Below are 17,031 nucleotides of genomic sequence, written 5' to 3' on the forward strand. Positions count from 1 at the left end.
CAGCTGTGCTCAGATATACCAGGGAAGGAACACATCTTCCCTAGCATTCGGTCCAGCAAGTGGGTGATGGTGAATTCAATCAAACTGGGTTGCAGGGAGTTCTCTAGCACGGTCATTAGGGAGCTGAACCAGGCTGTAGCACTCTAGCTACCATGTAAGGCAGAACATTGCCTAAACCTGGAGCTTAGAGATATCCATGCCATCCGGGAACAAGGATTATATTGGCCATGGATGGGTATGCGCTGTATCCTTCTGAATTCAGCTTTGGAGACATTTGCTTCCATATATTGTGTTGTACAAACACCAAACCACTACCAGACCTGTCCATTTCCTGAAGGTGAAACTCCAGAAACAGTACACAGATTTTCACACTGCCAATAAACATTCATTATTCATTGTTTCACTGTAGAGATGTCCATAGCTATATAATGTAATGGACAGAGGAAGATCTGATGAGAGGTTGTGTAACATCTGCACACAAAACTAACTTTTGTTTAATACAGAGAAGTCTACACGTAAGAGCAGGCAATCACGGAAGTTAAAGAATATTTTAGTGGTGATGATGAAAATGGTAAAAGGAAAGAATGATTGAAGTTGCTTTTAGGTGAATTGAATAGTTCAGGAAAACAATTCATATTCGGAGGAGCTGAATTTCTCTTTCTGCTGGCTGTAAAGATCCCATATGAAATGAGTTTGGACAACCTCTGGGACATTTTTCATGACAATTTGGTTGCTTGAGCAGTTTCCCATTGATTGACACCACTCCTGCTTTAGGCTAAAACCACAAAGCCTATTCTTCTATTCTAAACCAGAAATGTTTTGCACTGGCAGGCTTGCGCTGCGCAGATTAAGTGTTGAAACAAGAATCTAAAGCTGTAGTGATAAATAGGCTTGTGCAGTATAAGTCATCATAGTCACCATCAGACTTTTGACATTAAATTCATTCAATCTTTTAGACATTATAATGAAATTATTTCCTTAAATGAGCTGTAATAGTGACAACTTCCATTTGTCCCATGTCATTTGCAACAAACAGTTTCAGTATTGATTAAGTATTTCCACCTACAGTCTTGGCATTTAATCAACATGGAAGTTGTTGATTATCTGGAATACCCCAGACAAACAGAAAACTTCTGTTTAAACATACACGTGCGTAGCATTTACCAAGCAAGTGCTGCATCTATAGTTATTTAATCATGTACGTTCTGCGAGCAACAACTGACTTTTAAAGTTTCATAGTGTAACAAAATTGCGCAACTATAGCTCCAGAGAATTGGACTGACAGCTAGGCCTGCGGTGTCTGAACTTGCACTTCAACTCATAGTTGCAGTTGGGTTTTTTCACTGTGGAGTGAATTTGTGAGGTTGTTGTGACATAAGGGGGCAGTGCACGTTCTACAGGAGAGCAACAAGGATGATTCCCAATGTTAGAGGGATGAAAATGAGGAATGATTAGAAAACTAGGGCTCTTCAGGCTTGAAAGCAGCATCTCAGAAAGATCGTATATAGATATGTAATCTATATTGTGAGATAGAGAAAGCAAACCCAGGACATTTTTTCAGGTATGCCAAGGCAGCAGCACACATGTTCAAATCTGTGAAGGCGAATTTTAGGACAGATATTAGGAATTATTTTGTTAGTGGATAATCAATGGCTGGAACACATTAATACAAATTTGGTGGAGGCCAAGACATTGTACTCTTTTTTTAAAAAAAGGTTGCACCTGTAATGGAAAGAATTATTGAGGGTATTGTTGAATGATATGATCAAATGAGTTGAAGGGGCTTCATCGTCCAAACTTCTCTTGTGATCTTGGAGTCTGTGGATGAGAAGCCAGTGGGGGAGGGGTGATTGTCACAGCCAGCAGGTGCACCTCTTGGTAGATCAACTAAGGGATAGTATTAACCACATCCTTGATGTTATCTACTGGTTGGAACATCCAGACCTTCTAACTGAGGTAGAACATTATTACATTGAAACATCCCAAAGTGCTTCACAGGTAACTACTGCCAAGTAGTTGTGGCTCTATATTGAAGGCAAACATGACAGCCATTTGCATTACAGAATCTTCTGAAATCCTTTTAATTTTTGTCAACTACGTAATTCAGAGCAGTTGTTATTCATTCTCCACACATATGTTTACAGACGGTTAACACAACACACAATCAAACACCAATGGTCAACTTTTGCTTATTAATAACACTCTTCAGCAAAAGGAAACTTGGAAGATCTTACCTGAGCTGTTGTAAGAGAATAAGAACAAATTTAATTAGTGAAGACAGCTGCAGTTCGAGAAGTGAATAAAAAACTCCAAAAAAAAAGGTTAATGGGATTTTGGGCTGTGTGCAGTTAGTCTATGTCAAAAGTCTCTTGAATAGGAATATCTTGATTCAAACTTTTCAATCCCATCGTTCAAGAATGCTTTAAATCAAACACATACACATTGATGCGATCAATTTAGCAATGTTTCAATAGAATTTCTTAATTAAGAAATTAAATCCATGAAGCCAACTCACAGGAACAGCGTTCAAACTCAATCTATTTTTGCAAAACAGAATTCCCTCGAGTCACCACACTGTCCTTGATGTACTTCCAGTTTCCGGAAGGAGTCCCCACTCGAATTTCTTAATTAAGAAATCTGTTTAAGAAATTCCACAAAATTGACTCTCGGTCATTTCAGAAGCAATGCAAGTAGTAGGTTAATTATCTCATGGCATGTGTCCTCTGGTAGTTTGGGATCTTGGCTACAGGGAATAATTTACTGTCATCAATATTTTCAGGTCCCTTCACCATTTGCAAAACTTCAATTGAGTCAACTCAAGGTCTTCCTTTTGAAAGAAAATAAAACCAGCTGGGAACAAGCACGAAGGGTGTACTGCTCCAATTGCTAAAAATAGAGAAGTACCTGAAGTGTCTTGGGCTGTTTGTCACTATTCACTGATAAATAACCAGACTAACATTTAACATTCATAATTTAATTATATTTATTATTCAATATGCAATTACAGAAATCTGTCTTTTCTGTCATTTCTGCATTTCTGCAGTGATTCTGTGCCTAACCTAGAAATATTGAACTTATATCTCAAAATAGGAGAGATAATAGGTTGATTTTTTTTTGGTCATTCTGGTCTCTGACACTAAGTGGCAGAAACACATCATCATTATTAACTGTATCCAAACCGAGAGTTCTATGCATCCAGCTTTTCATGGAAATTCTAGAGATGTTTATTGGAATGAATTGTGCACTATTTTCCTGGAGGGACGCATCCTGCTTACCTAATTCCAGAGAGTATTAGCTGCAGATTGACAAGAGCCAAGGCTTGGGGACCCCAAAGTGTGCATTGCGCTACTACTGGAGTTAAACCAGCGTAAACCTGTAGCTCAGTGGTTAGAGCACTGACTTTGCAAACGAGAGACCTGGGTTCGATTCCCGGCAGGGTGAAATCTTGGGCAAGTTTCCTTACTCCACACACCTGATAATAATCCCTTAAAAAAAAACAATAATAAATTGGTCATTTCAATCCACAACTGTTTGTGGGACATTGCTGTGTGCAATTGGCTGCCGCGTTTCACCCACAAATATACAGTCAATTCACTTTACAGTCTATTCTGTAAAGCGTTTTGAGACGTCTAGAAGACGTGAAAAGTGCTATATCAAATGCAAGGATTATTATTATTATTATAAAACCATTTAGCTTGCCATTGAGAGCGCTGTCTGACAAGCTTTCCCGCCGCTTGACCAGCTTCTTATTCTTAAAATTTAGTGTGTCCCATCATATTTCGATTCTTTTTCTTCTCACTGACATATGCCTTTCTGTTCCTGGTCTGACCTTCTCTTGTTGGGCTGCAATTCTGCAAGGGTTGGTTTCCCTACAGTTCTCTACCCAACTGGCCAATGTTCCCACAGGAGCCTTGACAGTGAGTGCTGACCGGCCACTTGACTATAGATGGTTTCACAGCCAAGCCTGACAGCTCCTCACAAATGCAAAGCCAATAATAATATCATAATAATCCTTGCATTTGATGTAGCACCTTATCATGTTTTTGAAATGTCTCAAAGAGCTTCACAGGATATACTGTAAAGTGTAGTGACTGTATGTTTTGTGGGAGATACGCAGCAGCCAATTGCGCACAGCAGTGTCCCACAAACAGTTGTGGATTAAGTGACCAAATTATTATTATTTATTTTATTATGATTTTTTTTGAAGAGGTTATTACCCCCAGAAATCAATCTACCAGTCGGGTTCCTACTTACTGTAAGGCAAACACAGGCGTGTGGAGTAAGGAAATTTGCCTGAGATTTTGCCCTGCTCGGGAATCGAACCTGGATCCTCTCGCTTGCGAGACAAGCGTGCTAACCAATATACTACAGCACTGTAGAGGATCAAGAGAAGGAATTTCTCTCATGGCTGGCTTTCCACTCCCTAATTCCAGGAAGACTAGGGCCAATTTAGCCTCTGCACAACACGGTATAGTCCATTCAAACCAATGAATTCCTGGTCTGTAACGCTGAAGTACACCACCATGTCCTTTTGGAAGATTTCTTAATTTTATTCCTTAATAAGAAATCCTGTTGAATTCTTCTTCACCTGAGAGGCTGGGGGGTGAGAAATGCCTATCTGGAGGTGGGTCATGTTAGAATGGAGTTCCATGGGTTGGAGTAATTTCCAGTTATCAGAAGGAGGCCCCATTTGCACAATTTAGAGTCCTTAATAATCAGAAGCATAAAAAAGCATAAAAAGAGAATTGTGTGATATGTCAGACTGATACAACCAACAATGAAACTATTCTGGATGTTGCCTTGTGTAGTGTTGGGCAATGAGAGTAAATAATATTGATCTCTCACACTGCAGGCAACCTAGACCCTCATACACACATTCATCACATCCAGGCTTGACTGTGCAAATTCCCTGCTTGTCGGCCTCCCCAACTCCTCCCTCCATAGGCTGAAGATCATCCAGAACTCTGCAGCCCATGTCCTCTTCCACATCAGGCTCTGAGACCCTGTCACCCCCAGCCTCACCCAACTCCATTGGCTTCCTGTCACACAGAGGATACAGTTCAAGATCCTGGTCCTCACTTTCAAAGCCCTCCATTGTCTCTTGCTCCCCCTTACCTCTGTGACCTCCTAACCCTCTACCAGTCTACCCACTCCCTCCGCTCAATGGGCAAAGGCTTGCTTCACGTCCCCTGCCTCGCCCACCCCACTATTGGCGGTGGGCCTTCAGCCACTCTGTCCCCACTCTCTGCAACTCCATCCCACAGCCCCTCCGCCTCGCCCCCTCCCTTGGCTCCTTCAAGACCCATCGCAAGACCCTCTTTTTCAACCGTGCCTTCGATCATCCTCCTTCCCCCCCTGCCCTCCACCCTCCCTGATCTCGACCCCCAGCTCGGGTCCAAAACACTGACTGTCCAGCACCTTGGGATGTCCTCCTGACGTGAAAGATGCTGTACAAATGTAATTTTGTTGTTGTAGTTGTTGTTTAGCAGGCTTAACAGAAGGAGATAAAAAGATGAGTGCAGATATATTGTGTCTCATAATAGGGTTCACTCTACTATTATAGTCCTAAACTAACATATATGCCATTTATAATTGATATAATATTTTTTAATGGCTTAATTAAGTGTTACTATATAATTCAAAGGCACATTTTGGAGCATCTTCTTTCTGAATCAGCAAATAATGCCATTTCATGAGCTGCATTATTCCGTATTATTGATCGCCTCGCTCTCTCTTTCCCTCGTTCGTGAGACATAGACAGACAAAGCAATCCCTTTAGCTTCCAGCAAACTATTTCGCACAGTGTGGTAAATAACATTTCAAACTAATTATGTTATGGGCTGTTATCTGGTGCCTTTATTTTGTAAATGCAAAAGCAATTAAGATGATATGGTGCTTTACCCCCAATCAGATTTACTCGAGCGTAACATACCTCATTATGCATTATCATAAATTAGAACTCACAAGAAAACTAATCACAGAACAGGATCTACCTATTCCATGGAGCTATTAATCATGAGATATAACCTGCTGTGTTATTTAAAAGGAAATAGTACAAAGGAATTATGTTGAACAGTTCACAGGTTAGTACTATTTAAGCAGCCTAATAATACATCTACAAATGCCTTATTGTGAGTGTTTAATTGTCTGATATGCTAAAACACTGAGGTTGCTGTCCTGCATTTCATACATTGGGGTCTTCTTTGAATTGTTCAATCTTTCAGCAGTGTATTACCAACATAATGAAATATAGCACAATCTGTAACAGAACAGCATAATGAAGTTCATTGAGCTAATAAAAGAATAAATTAAATCAGTCACAAGAAGTATTTGGAGTTTTGTAGGAAACCTGCCTTATTGTTATTCATGATTGTATGAAATGCACAAATTGCACATTTATTTACTTCCCTCATTTATCGTCCCAAACGCTTTTGTCACAAATACCAGACCATTTCCCCACAATGGTGACACAATCATCATTTGGTGAAATGTGATAATTTAATCAAGTTAAAACACTTTTCAAAATGCTTTTTAATTGTAAGGTAATTGTCAAGAGCAGAGCATACTCAGAAAGGGCTTTAGATTTGTTTTGTGCTTTTTGATACAAATGACTATTAACAACCAGAGTAAGATAGACATCCTATTTGTGCATGCAATGTAAGCAACGCTTCATGAGGTATTTGTTCACCTATGGTAGAGAGCAAAGCTTCAAGAATAGGTAGGCAAGACAGATGACCCAGGAATAACTGCAGCTTCTTCTTGAAAGGATAACCTCTTCTGTTGATGGGAGGAAGGGAGGAAATAAATAACATCTAGAAAAGGAAGAACTAAAATTAATGGATTCAAATTAGGTTGCACAGCTGACAGAGTTTCATGATCAACTAAAAATTGTTTTAATTGATATAATAACAGTAAACAACATAGGAACGAGGAGTAAAGCATTCATCCTGTCGAGCACTCTACAAAGCAAAGTGGGAAGACATGTTAATTTTACTGCAACGTGTACAGAGAGGTTGCTTGCAAGATCCCCTCGAGGGCTTCTGTCAAGACTGAGGAGCCCCAGCTTGTCTATCTGGGAGATGGCAAAACGTAGCTGAGTTCTGGACTCCTTCACATTTCTCTCCAATGTCACATGAAAGCCAGCATGTAATTCTGCAACACGGCATGTTACACATCGACTTCTGTTGAAAGCATGTGCATTCCTATTCAGCTCAGTTTTATCAGTTAGATTGGCATGCCTTTGCCTGTACCAGTGGACCCCACGTTACTGTCCTTTCCTCACCAGTTCTCAGTGTCTCATCCTGGGATTCCTCAGCAATATCAACATTTCCCACAGAATAAGTATCCGTACTGCTTTGCTTTGAGCAGTTGTATTTAAATGTTCATGTTCAGTGTGTGATGCTCCAGCAGCAAACACTACTGGGTTCTTCTTGATCTCTGAAGAGAGCAGATGGTTCATTATCAGTACTAATTCACTCATAACCATTAGGGTCCTGCATTACACAACTATACTACTCGCAATACAACTGAAACAATGTTAATGCAAATCATTTACAACTTGTAACTTCACTAATGTGCATATAGGTCCTGTCTTCTCACTGCACACTGCAATGTGTGGGATTATTCCAGGAGTGGACTCGCCCGGCCTTTTCACGCTCTTTCCTTTTTTATTGGACCAGAGAGTGTCCAATGCACAAGAATGTCTGCTTTACCTTGGTACTTTTTCTGAAAGTCGTGGAATTTGGTTCACCCTCAGAGAGTCACAGTGTTGTCTTTGTCTGTCACCTCGTTTCACATTTAGTGACTCCTTTGCATATGTCGGAAAGGAGGAGTGGAGTGCACCTCCTCCATCAAAATTATCTTCCATTCCATTACAGCGTCCAGCAGAGCTTGTCCAAAACGCTGCTTTTGCAGTTTTGATATTCTGCCAATTTAACTTCACAATCTGCATTTCACAGCTGCACTCAGACTACTTTTTTTAATTTTATGAGCTTAAGTGCTTTGTTAGGTTCATCAGAAATGTATTACCAATTAGTGCTCAATTTAAGGGCATTGTTTTACTGTATGGCAGCTGAGACTGCCCACTCTTAGTTAAAAATCCCCATTCTTGTTAGAAATAGAAATAGAATATGTTAGCTCTTCAGTGAGATGAATGTAGACCCACCTGTAATACAGACACATCTGCTGGAAAGACACATTTGTGGGCAACATATCTGTAGTAGGCAGAAACGTTTTTATGTACTTCAGCAATGTCTGCCCAGCAATCCCGAGATAAAATTGATCATTTACTTCTTGGCTGCCTGTGAGACATTGCTGTGAGCGAATTGGCTGCTACCAATTCAAAACCTACAAAATACACAGTGGCTACACTCTGCAGTAAATCATGTGAAGTGCTTTGAAACGTTCGGTGATGTGATAAGACGCATCACCAAATGTGAGGATTATTAATATACATGCAGGCATCTCCCATGGTGAAGGAATAGTTCTGTTTATTCCTTCTCAGAACTCTTGCTCTTCCTCTCGTCAACATTTATGAAGTTGCTTCTTCTGGCAAAGTTGTTTGTTAGTGAGTCCAATGACCAGCTCCTAGTCTCCTGTAATTCAATTTTGTTTTGTATGTTACTTTATCTTTTCCAGGCTACGACTTCAAAACATCTCTGTGAATGAAGTGACACCTCCAAGCAAAGGCAAAGAGGTGAGAAAATCTATCTTAAAAGAGGGGCTGTCAGTGGAATGGGGCTTAAAAGTGCTTTGTTTCATGCCTATAACTGCTAACAAGTTAATATCCTCTGTTTCTGTACAGATACCATCAACCTGACCCAATATATTATGTCGCTCTTTTCATTGACTGCAAAGCCTATAGATAGAGCTGGAGGCATGGCCCGTGGGTCCGAAACTTGAATCATTTTGTGAACTTCTTCTGCCGCAAGGAGATTTCGTACAGTTGTTAGAAGATGGATCATTTTGATGGGTATCAGGACAAGGCAGGAGAATATAATGTACTCAATTGCTGCAGTATTTGGAATGAATTATAGCAGAAAATGGTGATAAATATCTAAGACTCAGAGCAGATTAATGCGCAGAGATAATTTAGGTAGTGACTGACAGGTGAGAAAAGGAAAGGAAAGGCCCTGTCAGTAGGCCATTGTTAAGAGGTCATTTTGTCACTAAATGATTTAATCCACTGCAGCAAAGCATTAAAGTCATCATAAAACTTTATGGCAACGATGACTATAGTCATCATGTCATAACATTGCCACCTGCAAGGATTGTAATGTCCATTCTATGAGGAGAAATTCCACCTGGGCCTTGATTTACTTATGCAGCATTCTAAAAAGTCTAGAATTTGAGAATATTGAATTTAGTTTTAACTTTGCAGTTAGTTTGCTTTAGTTCATAAATTAATTTAGAGTAACAATATTAAATTGGTCACTTCAATCCACGACTGTTTGTGGGACACTGCTGTGCGCAATTGGCTGCCGTGTTTGGCCTACAAATATACAGTCAATTCACTTTACAGTATATTCTGTGAAGCACTTTGAGACGTCTAGAAGACGTGAAAAGTGCTATATCAAATGCAAGGATTATTATTATTAATGGAGAAATTTAGAATATGTCAAATTCTGGGAACTATAAACGTTCAATAAATGAAGTCTAGACCTAGATGCAATTTCTCTCCAATTACAATAATAATAAACAATAACAATAATCATTATATTTGGTATAGCACCTTTAATGTCAGGAGAATGTCTCAAAAGGCTTCACAGGATATATTGCAATGTTCAGTGTTTTTTGTAGGCAAATGTGGCAACTAATTTACACACAACAATGTCATACAAACAACCATGAAGCGAATATCATCTCCGGCAGCACGGAAAGTGACAGTAAGAGAGGTAGAGCGGGAGGTAAAGACACCAATCATATCCAGGCCCTCTTCACACCACAGAGCCCTAAACCCTACCCTAGTTAGTTTATTGGCTAATCCATATGGTATGAGGCCACACAAAGAGTGGTGGGAAGAGAGGCAGAGTAGGAAGTATGAGGCAGTGCGGAAACGCAACAGAAAGAAAGTCTTTCAAAAAAGGCATTTTTGCATAGCTTGCGAAACATTCCAAAGCATGATTTGGCTTAAGGCCCCAGATACCGTAATCTGGCCCTGATGGCACCAGTTTCAACAAGTTATAGTCTGATATCATCCCAAGCAAACTTGGTACTGGCTAGTTCTGTGTAACTGTGTATTAGCATAAATTAGAAACCATTAATACGAAACATATTCAGGCGTATCTGCTTTGCAATGCACTTATATCAATGTGTCCGCGTGCATTTGCGCATTTGCATACTTGCAATATACATACTTGTTTGCACAGTTAAATATTTTTTGATCAGCACTACAGTTTGGCTTTCCTGCTCAAATCAACTCAAATATATATTTTGGCACAAATGTCACTTATCATATTTCCCACATAAAATAGGCATTGTTTCTCTAGCTAGTAATATGCTCTCACTCAGGCTCTGTTTCTGGAATTCTGTCAATCACCTGTTAAACTGCAAATGTAATGTCCTCCCACAAGGGAAGCCTGAAGGGCAGCAAGACTAAATGCAGTGAGGAGCCAATCACATGATAACCCACCAACGGCGGTCTATTCATTCATTATCCAGTTATTGAATAGCTAATGGCCACAATTTTTTTTACAGTGAATTAAATTCAGCACAGAATTGGATTAGCAAATTTTAATACAAAGTTACCTAGCGTGCGCCTCTTCCTATGATTAGCAAGAATATTTGGTATTTTATAAACTAAAATGCAGTTTCAGTTTGTCATCATTATACTTATGCAGGCAGGAGACACTGCGAACAGCTAATTTATTGCAAACGTTATAAACCTTTTAAAAAGTACATGTTTCCACACTCCTAAAATACTGAAGGATGGATTTCTCTCCGTAATGATTCTGAGCAATGTAATGATTTTTGGCTGCTATCATATCGAGGTAATGAAGATCCCTGATTTATGGATCAATGTTAACATGGATCATTTTAAATGTAATTATATTCCCAAAATAATGACTCAAAAGCCACGATTAAAATCCCACATGAAATAGAGTATCTCCTCTTAATGTTTTTAACGGCACATCTGATGTTGAAAGTAACACAGCAATTCTACCATCATCCTTGCAGTATTCATAACAAACTGTCAACTCACATAGCTCGGGGGAAGGGGAGGTTCAGTGGGAATTTCAGCACATTGCAATATCTGTGAGGATCTAACACCATGTAGATGATGGAGAGGTGGTGTGGATTGTGAAACATCATCAGATATTAATTCTACTCTCCACAGGTGCCTAACATATGATGGGAATGTGGAAATTGCCTCTCTTGGTTTCTAACACTGCGCCTCTTTCTGGTTGTACTATATGTAAAGTCATATGATCCAGACTGACTGCCCTTTCAATCGGGCAATGATTGACGCAAGAATCAAATGTGTATTTACCAGGAAACATTCTTTATACTTTACTCCACTATGTTTATTTCAGTTTTCATTCTACCCAAAATATACATATATGGGCAGACTCTCAGTTTATGTTGTGAAAAGATTTAAATGAACAATGCAAGCCCTATTAGTGTACGATATGAATAGATGTGTGGACAAAATCCCTAGGTTTGTTCCCAGGATATGACCTGAGGGTGTAAAACAAAGCAAGCAATTAGAATAATATCAGCACTGACACACACTGACTTCAGGGATGTTAAGCGAAGCAATAAAAAAACTATTTGAATAATATCAACACTTACTGCACCCAAATCTGGATTAAGGGCAACTTAAACGACTACTGCTGTAGAATGATTTTATGTTTGTTGTAAATAAATTAAATTCGGAAAATAATACAAGCTATATTAATCTTTTAAAATAATACAAAACTCCTTTTGTACATTTTTAATTAAAACCATAAAATGAAGTACACAATAAAAACTTGTCACAATGAATACACTTTAAAACAGGGAAAGGAATAACGCCTTTGCAATTTTAGTCAGATTAATTAAAATTGTACAGGTTTTTTATTGTTTACTCATGCTTAAAAAGCGAAAAGGTAATAAATATTGGTGAGTTTGCCACACTTTGCAGTTAAATAATATGGATGGGCTTTGGACTTCTAATCCTGTAGTTTAGTGGTTAAAGCACTCACCTCGCAAGCAAGAAGATCTGGGTTCGATTCCCGAGTGGGGCGACACCTTTGGCAAGTTTCCTTACTCCACACGCCTCTGTTTACCCAGCAGTAAGTAGGAACCCGGCTGTTAGTTGATCGGCTGATCGCTTTCAAGGGGTAAATCCCTGGAAAAAATAAGAAGAATGTGGTCACTCAATCCAGGATTGTTTGTGGGACACTGCTGTGTGCAATTGGCTGCCGTGTTTCGCCCACAAAATATACAGTCACTACACTTTACAATATATCCTGTGAAGCTCTTTGAGACATCTTGAAGACATGATAAGGTGGTAGCTCAAATGCAAGGATTACTATTTTTATGTATACAAGCTTAAGATTTCTGCACTTCAGAGCTTTCAACAACAACAACAACAACTTGCACTTACATAGCACCCTCCAAGCAGGGTAACAGAGCCTGACTCCAAGCTGGGGGCGAGGGGGTGTGGGGGGGGGGGGGGGGCGGGCAGGGAAGGTGACCATAAGTATGGTCGAAAAGGAAGGTTTTCAGGCGGGACTCAAGGATAGCAAAGAAAGAGTTAATGACCAGCTCAAACAAACACGGGATCCTACTCTAAATCATTCTGTTGACATAACAGTCACAGTTGTAATAAAGAGGCATCTGTAGCGGCAAAACATTATATACTGCATGTACTTCAGCAACACAGATGACTCATTGTGAAGGAACAGTTGTTGTATTATACAAATGTAATGTTGTTGTATTCCTCCTCAGAGCTCTTGCCTATGTCTTCCTTCTGTAAACTTTTATCAAATCGCGTTCTTCTTCCGATTTTGATTGACAGGAAGCCCAATGCCCAGCTCTTGGTATTCTCTAATTCAGCTAATTTCTCTGCATGTAATTTTGCCTTTTCACAGACAGAATTACAATACTCCTTTGGGACACAATGAGAACCTTCAAGCAAAGACACAGTGGTGGGAAGATCTATCTTAAACTACTACAGAAATGTATTTCCTCCTGACATCTGCACCCAACTGAACATTTATGGAATAACCTGTACAAAGAAGTAATAGTTCAGTTATACAAGAAACACTTGATTTCCTACAAGCTGGATATGTCGTTGGATGTGGAAGCACCATTCCGAAACATGTTTAGTATTGCTATGAAGTTGTCTATTTGATTAAGAACCAATACCAGAGTCAATTCAAACTACAATCTAGTTTTAGAGAAAGGTTGAGCTTTCTTTCTCGTGATACTTTCAGACAGAGTACTCCGTTGCTTTGTTGATGAGTGAAATATATTGCACAGCGCCTGGAAAAGGGCAAAAAAGATTGAATCAACAGTTGAAGTTATTACATTGCAAAGAACAAGGTTTTTGTAATCTGACATTCATTGAACATACAAAACCTTGGAATTCTTTTACAAAATATATCTGAAAATCTTTTATGCTGACCTATTACATTGTTCCCATGTCATGTGTATCTGTGGCACTGTAACCTGGATGCATTGAATAAAGCTTTCCATTACTTCAACGCTTTTTTCTCTTAGATAAATTTGTAACGAAGAATTAAGCAAGACTGGTTTTGTCCAAAGTATCAGATGTTCAGTACAACACACATCCAGAACACTGAGCTGCCTTGACCTCTCTGATAATGGTTACAATGTTAGCTACCAGAGAAATAAATATTATAGATCATAGTCAAAGTGATATGTTTTGAGAACTACCTTGAAGCCAATTGTACTATTGATGCCAATAAAAAACAACAAAATTACACTTATAGAGCGCCCTTCACATCAGGAGCGCTGAACAGTCAGATGTCGGGGCCAGGTTGTTTATTGTTAAGAACAATGTGCAATATACCATGAAGAACACATGTCAGTCCTTATGTTTTACACTCATTTGCTTTTGAAAAGAAAGGAGACTCCCACGTAATCTAACCGAGGATCACGAAGGATACTGACATAACTTGTTCATTATTCATTTCAGAGAAGAATTTGAACACCAGGGGAAATGGGATAAGTGAGCTCATGTGTCTTTGATTCAAAGTGCAGGAGAAACAATTTCAAAAATTTCACAAGCCATCTATTGCTCAGCACCGTGATTTTCACAAAGATTTAATCAAGATAGTAAATAATGAGGAGATATCTTTGATATGTACTACAGTAAATTCGAGATAACTCGTCACTCCAAGGGAAAACAGCTCAGCAACTAGTTATCCAGAGTGGTGAATTAAGCACCTACACCAACACACACTGTACCTGTGTAATGTGAGCAGTTATCAGTGTAACTAAGTGGCCCCCGGGTTATCAGTTTATTTGTTAAAACCCGTTTATTAAGTTTATGTATAGGCATATTTGTCTTCAAAATGCACTTAGTTTCTGTTTCCTTGTGCTTATTTCTGTTACTGTATTGGAAACTGCACTTCTCAGGAAATGTATTGTAGTATATTAAAATACAAAGCTACTACTGTACTTCCAGGTTATATGTTAAAACTAAACATCTTTATGTATTAAACAATTTACATAAAACAAAATACACTGGACTATATTCTTGACATTTTTAACATGACAAAACCTGGCAGAGAGTCAGATATCACTCATCTATTGTCCTATAAATGCACAACTTTCTCTCCCCAACTTGCAAAGTACTATATTTCATACAGAAGCACATGTTCACCAGTGAGTTTAACCACATTGCCATTCTAGAAATACAATTGTAGTAATATTACTGAAAGCAACAATCAGAAATTAAAAAAGTAATAATAATAATAATCCTTGCATTTGATATTGTGCCTTATCACATCTTCGAGATGTCTCAAAGCCCTTCACAGAATATACTGTAAAATGAATTGACTATAGACTTTGCGGGTGAAATACGGCAGCCAATTGCGCAAACACAAACAGTTGTGGATTGAGTGAACAATTTATTATTATATTTTATTACTCCCGCAAAAGCGATTCACCAATCAACTACTTACTGCTAGGTTAACAGAGGCGTGTGGAGTAATGAAACTTGCCCAATATTTCGCTCTGCTGGGAATCGAACCCAGGTCATTTGCTTGCGAGGCGAATGCTCTAACCACTGAGCTCCAGGATTCCAAGTAGCTTGCAAAATGCAGTAATGATTTCAATGATCTACTTGGGAAAAATTGTCTGTGATATTCTTTTGTGGGGCCTCAGATGAAAAAAACTGTCACGAACCGCAGAAAGGCGGCTAAGCTCGTGTAAAGTATCATCCGCCCCTTCCAACGTGGCTCTGATTGACGGTCTCGGTTGTCAGTCAGTGTCAGGGGGCAAGATGAGGGGATGTGATTGCAGTGGATCAGAGAGCTGCAGGCATAGTAAAGACAAGGCCGCTGATCACGAGCGTTCACTTCGGGTCCTGGCGAGTTATCTGATTGAGTTTACATTGAGTTCAATGATGGGAATTTCTAGAATGTGATTAGTTATGTATTAAATGGAGTGACAAATCAAGAGATCCTTATTAACATTTTGCAATGGAGTGTGACCGGGATAATGACAGCATGGCTACTTAAGTGGTAGTGACTAGTTTCTCTTGTTATCCGGAGTTCACTGTACTAACTTTGCTCAAGATCCAATAATAATAAGTAAATAATCCTTGGATTTAATATAAAGCCTATAATGTCAATATGTCTGACAGCGCTTTACAAGCAATTGCTGTCAAGTTCATTTACCATATGTCTGTACGCAAACATAGCAGTCGATTTTCACTCAGCAAGTCCCACAGACAGCTATGAAGCATATGATAAATTTAGCAGGAGGACTGTTGGTGGAACAAAGGTGAAAGAATGTAAGGGAGAACAGGCTGTTCATCTTTACTGTGCAATTATAGAACAAATTTGTATTCAAACATAATGGACAAAGAGTGCAGGAAGTTACAAGCAGATATTGGAGTCCTGTAGCTCAGTGGTTAGAGCACTCGCCTTGCAAGCAACAGACCTGGGTTCAATTCCCAGCAGGGTGAAACCTTGGGCAAGTTTCCTTACTCCACACGCCTAATAATAATCCCTCCAAAAAACAAAACAATAGTAAATCGGTCATTTTCAATCCACAAATGTTTGTGGGACACTGCTGTGCGCAATTGGCTGCCACGTTTCGCCCACAAGTATATGGTCAATTCACTTTAGAGTATATTCTGTGAAGCGCTTTGAGAAGTCTAGAAGACGTGAAAAGCATTATATCAAATGCAAGGATTATTATTATTCACAGGTTATTTGAGTGAACAGATTGGCGCAAAATGGAGTTCAATATAGATGTGAAGTGATGGATTTGGAGGAAAAGGAGATGGTGCAGAATTACAATTCTCAATGGAGCAGAGGAACAGAGGGATCTGAGAGTACAATTACATATGGGGTAAAGTTCCACCTACATCTAAATTATAAGAATAACAATCTTTGCATTTGATATAGCACCTTATCATATCATTGAAGTTCTTCTCAGGATATACAGTAACGTGGATTGCCTGTGTATTTTGTGGGCGAAATGCGGCAGCCAATTTGTACACAACAATTTCCCACAAACATCCATGGAATGAAAGACCAAAGCTGCTCACTGCTCATCCAGCTGGGCGCACCCTACCTTTGGGTTTTGCTTGCAGGATTAAAAGAAGTCGTGTTGGAATAATCCCTGCTGTAGGTCTGCCCCTTCAAATCCGGTCGATCAACAAGGCTGGCTCGTCTGTCATCAATAATGCCCTGGAGTACTGCGAGCCTGCCCGGCTCGATTCTGACATTCTGTGACCAAGCATTTCACCTTGGAGTGTCACCTGAGCTCCAAGGAGACCCTGCTTACCTTCCCCTCCAAGGAGGTTAGTCACCAGTTTTTCAATTACAAATACATACAGAGTAAAATAAT

The 17,031-nt window shown here is 39.3% G+C and overlaps 1 protein-coding gene across 1 annotated transcript in view; it reads left to right on the forward strand.

Annotated features, from left to right (window-relative positions):
• LOC103178401 (solute carrier organic anion transporter family member 3A1-like) overlaps window positions 1–13,245 on the forward strand; it is a 195,211-nt gene extending 181,966 nt beyond the window's left edge. Inside the window, exons 11-12 of the mRNA XM_007893117.2 lie at window positions 8,638–8,695; window positions 13,074–13,245. Of these exons, the coding sequence (XP_007891308.2) occupies window positions 8,638–8,667 (30 nt within the window). The 3' untranslated portion in view covers window positions 8,668–8,695; window positions 13,074–13,245. The remainder of the gene's footprint in view (window positions 1–8,637; window positions 8,696–13,073) is intronic.
• The last annotated feature ends 3,786 nt before the right edge of the window (window positions 13,246–17,031 follow it).

This window comes from Callorhinchus milii, unplaced genomic scaffold, assembly GCF_018977255.1.
Source record: "Callorhinchus milii isolate IMCB2004 unplaced genomic scaffold, IMCB_Cmil_1.0 Scaffold1, whole genome shotgun sequence".
Taxonomy (NCBI): Eukaryota; Metazoa; Chordata; class Chondrichthyes; order Chimaeriformes; family Callorhinchidae; genus Callorhinchus; species Callorhinchus milii.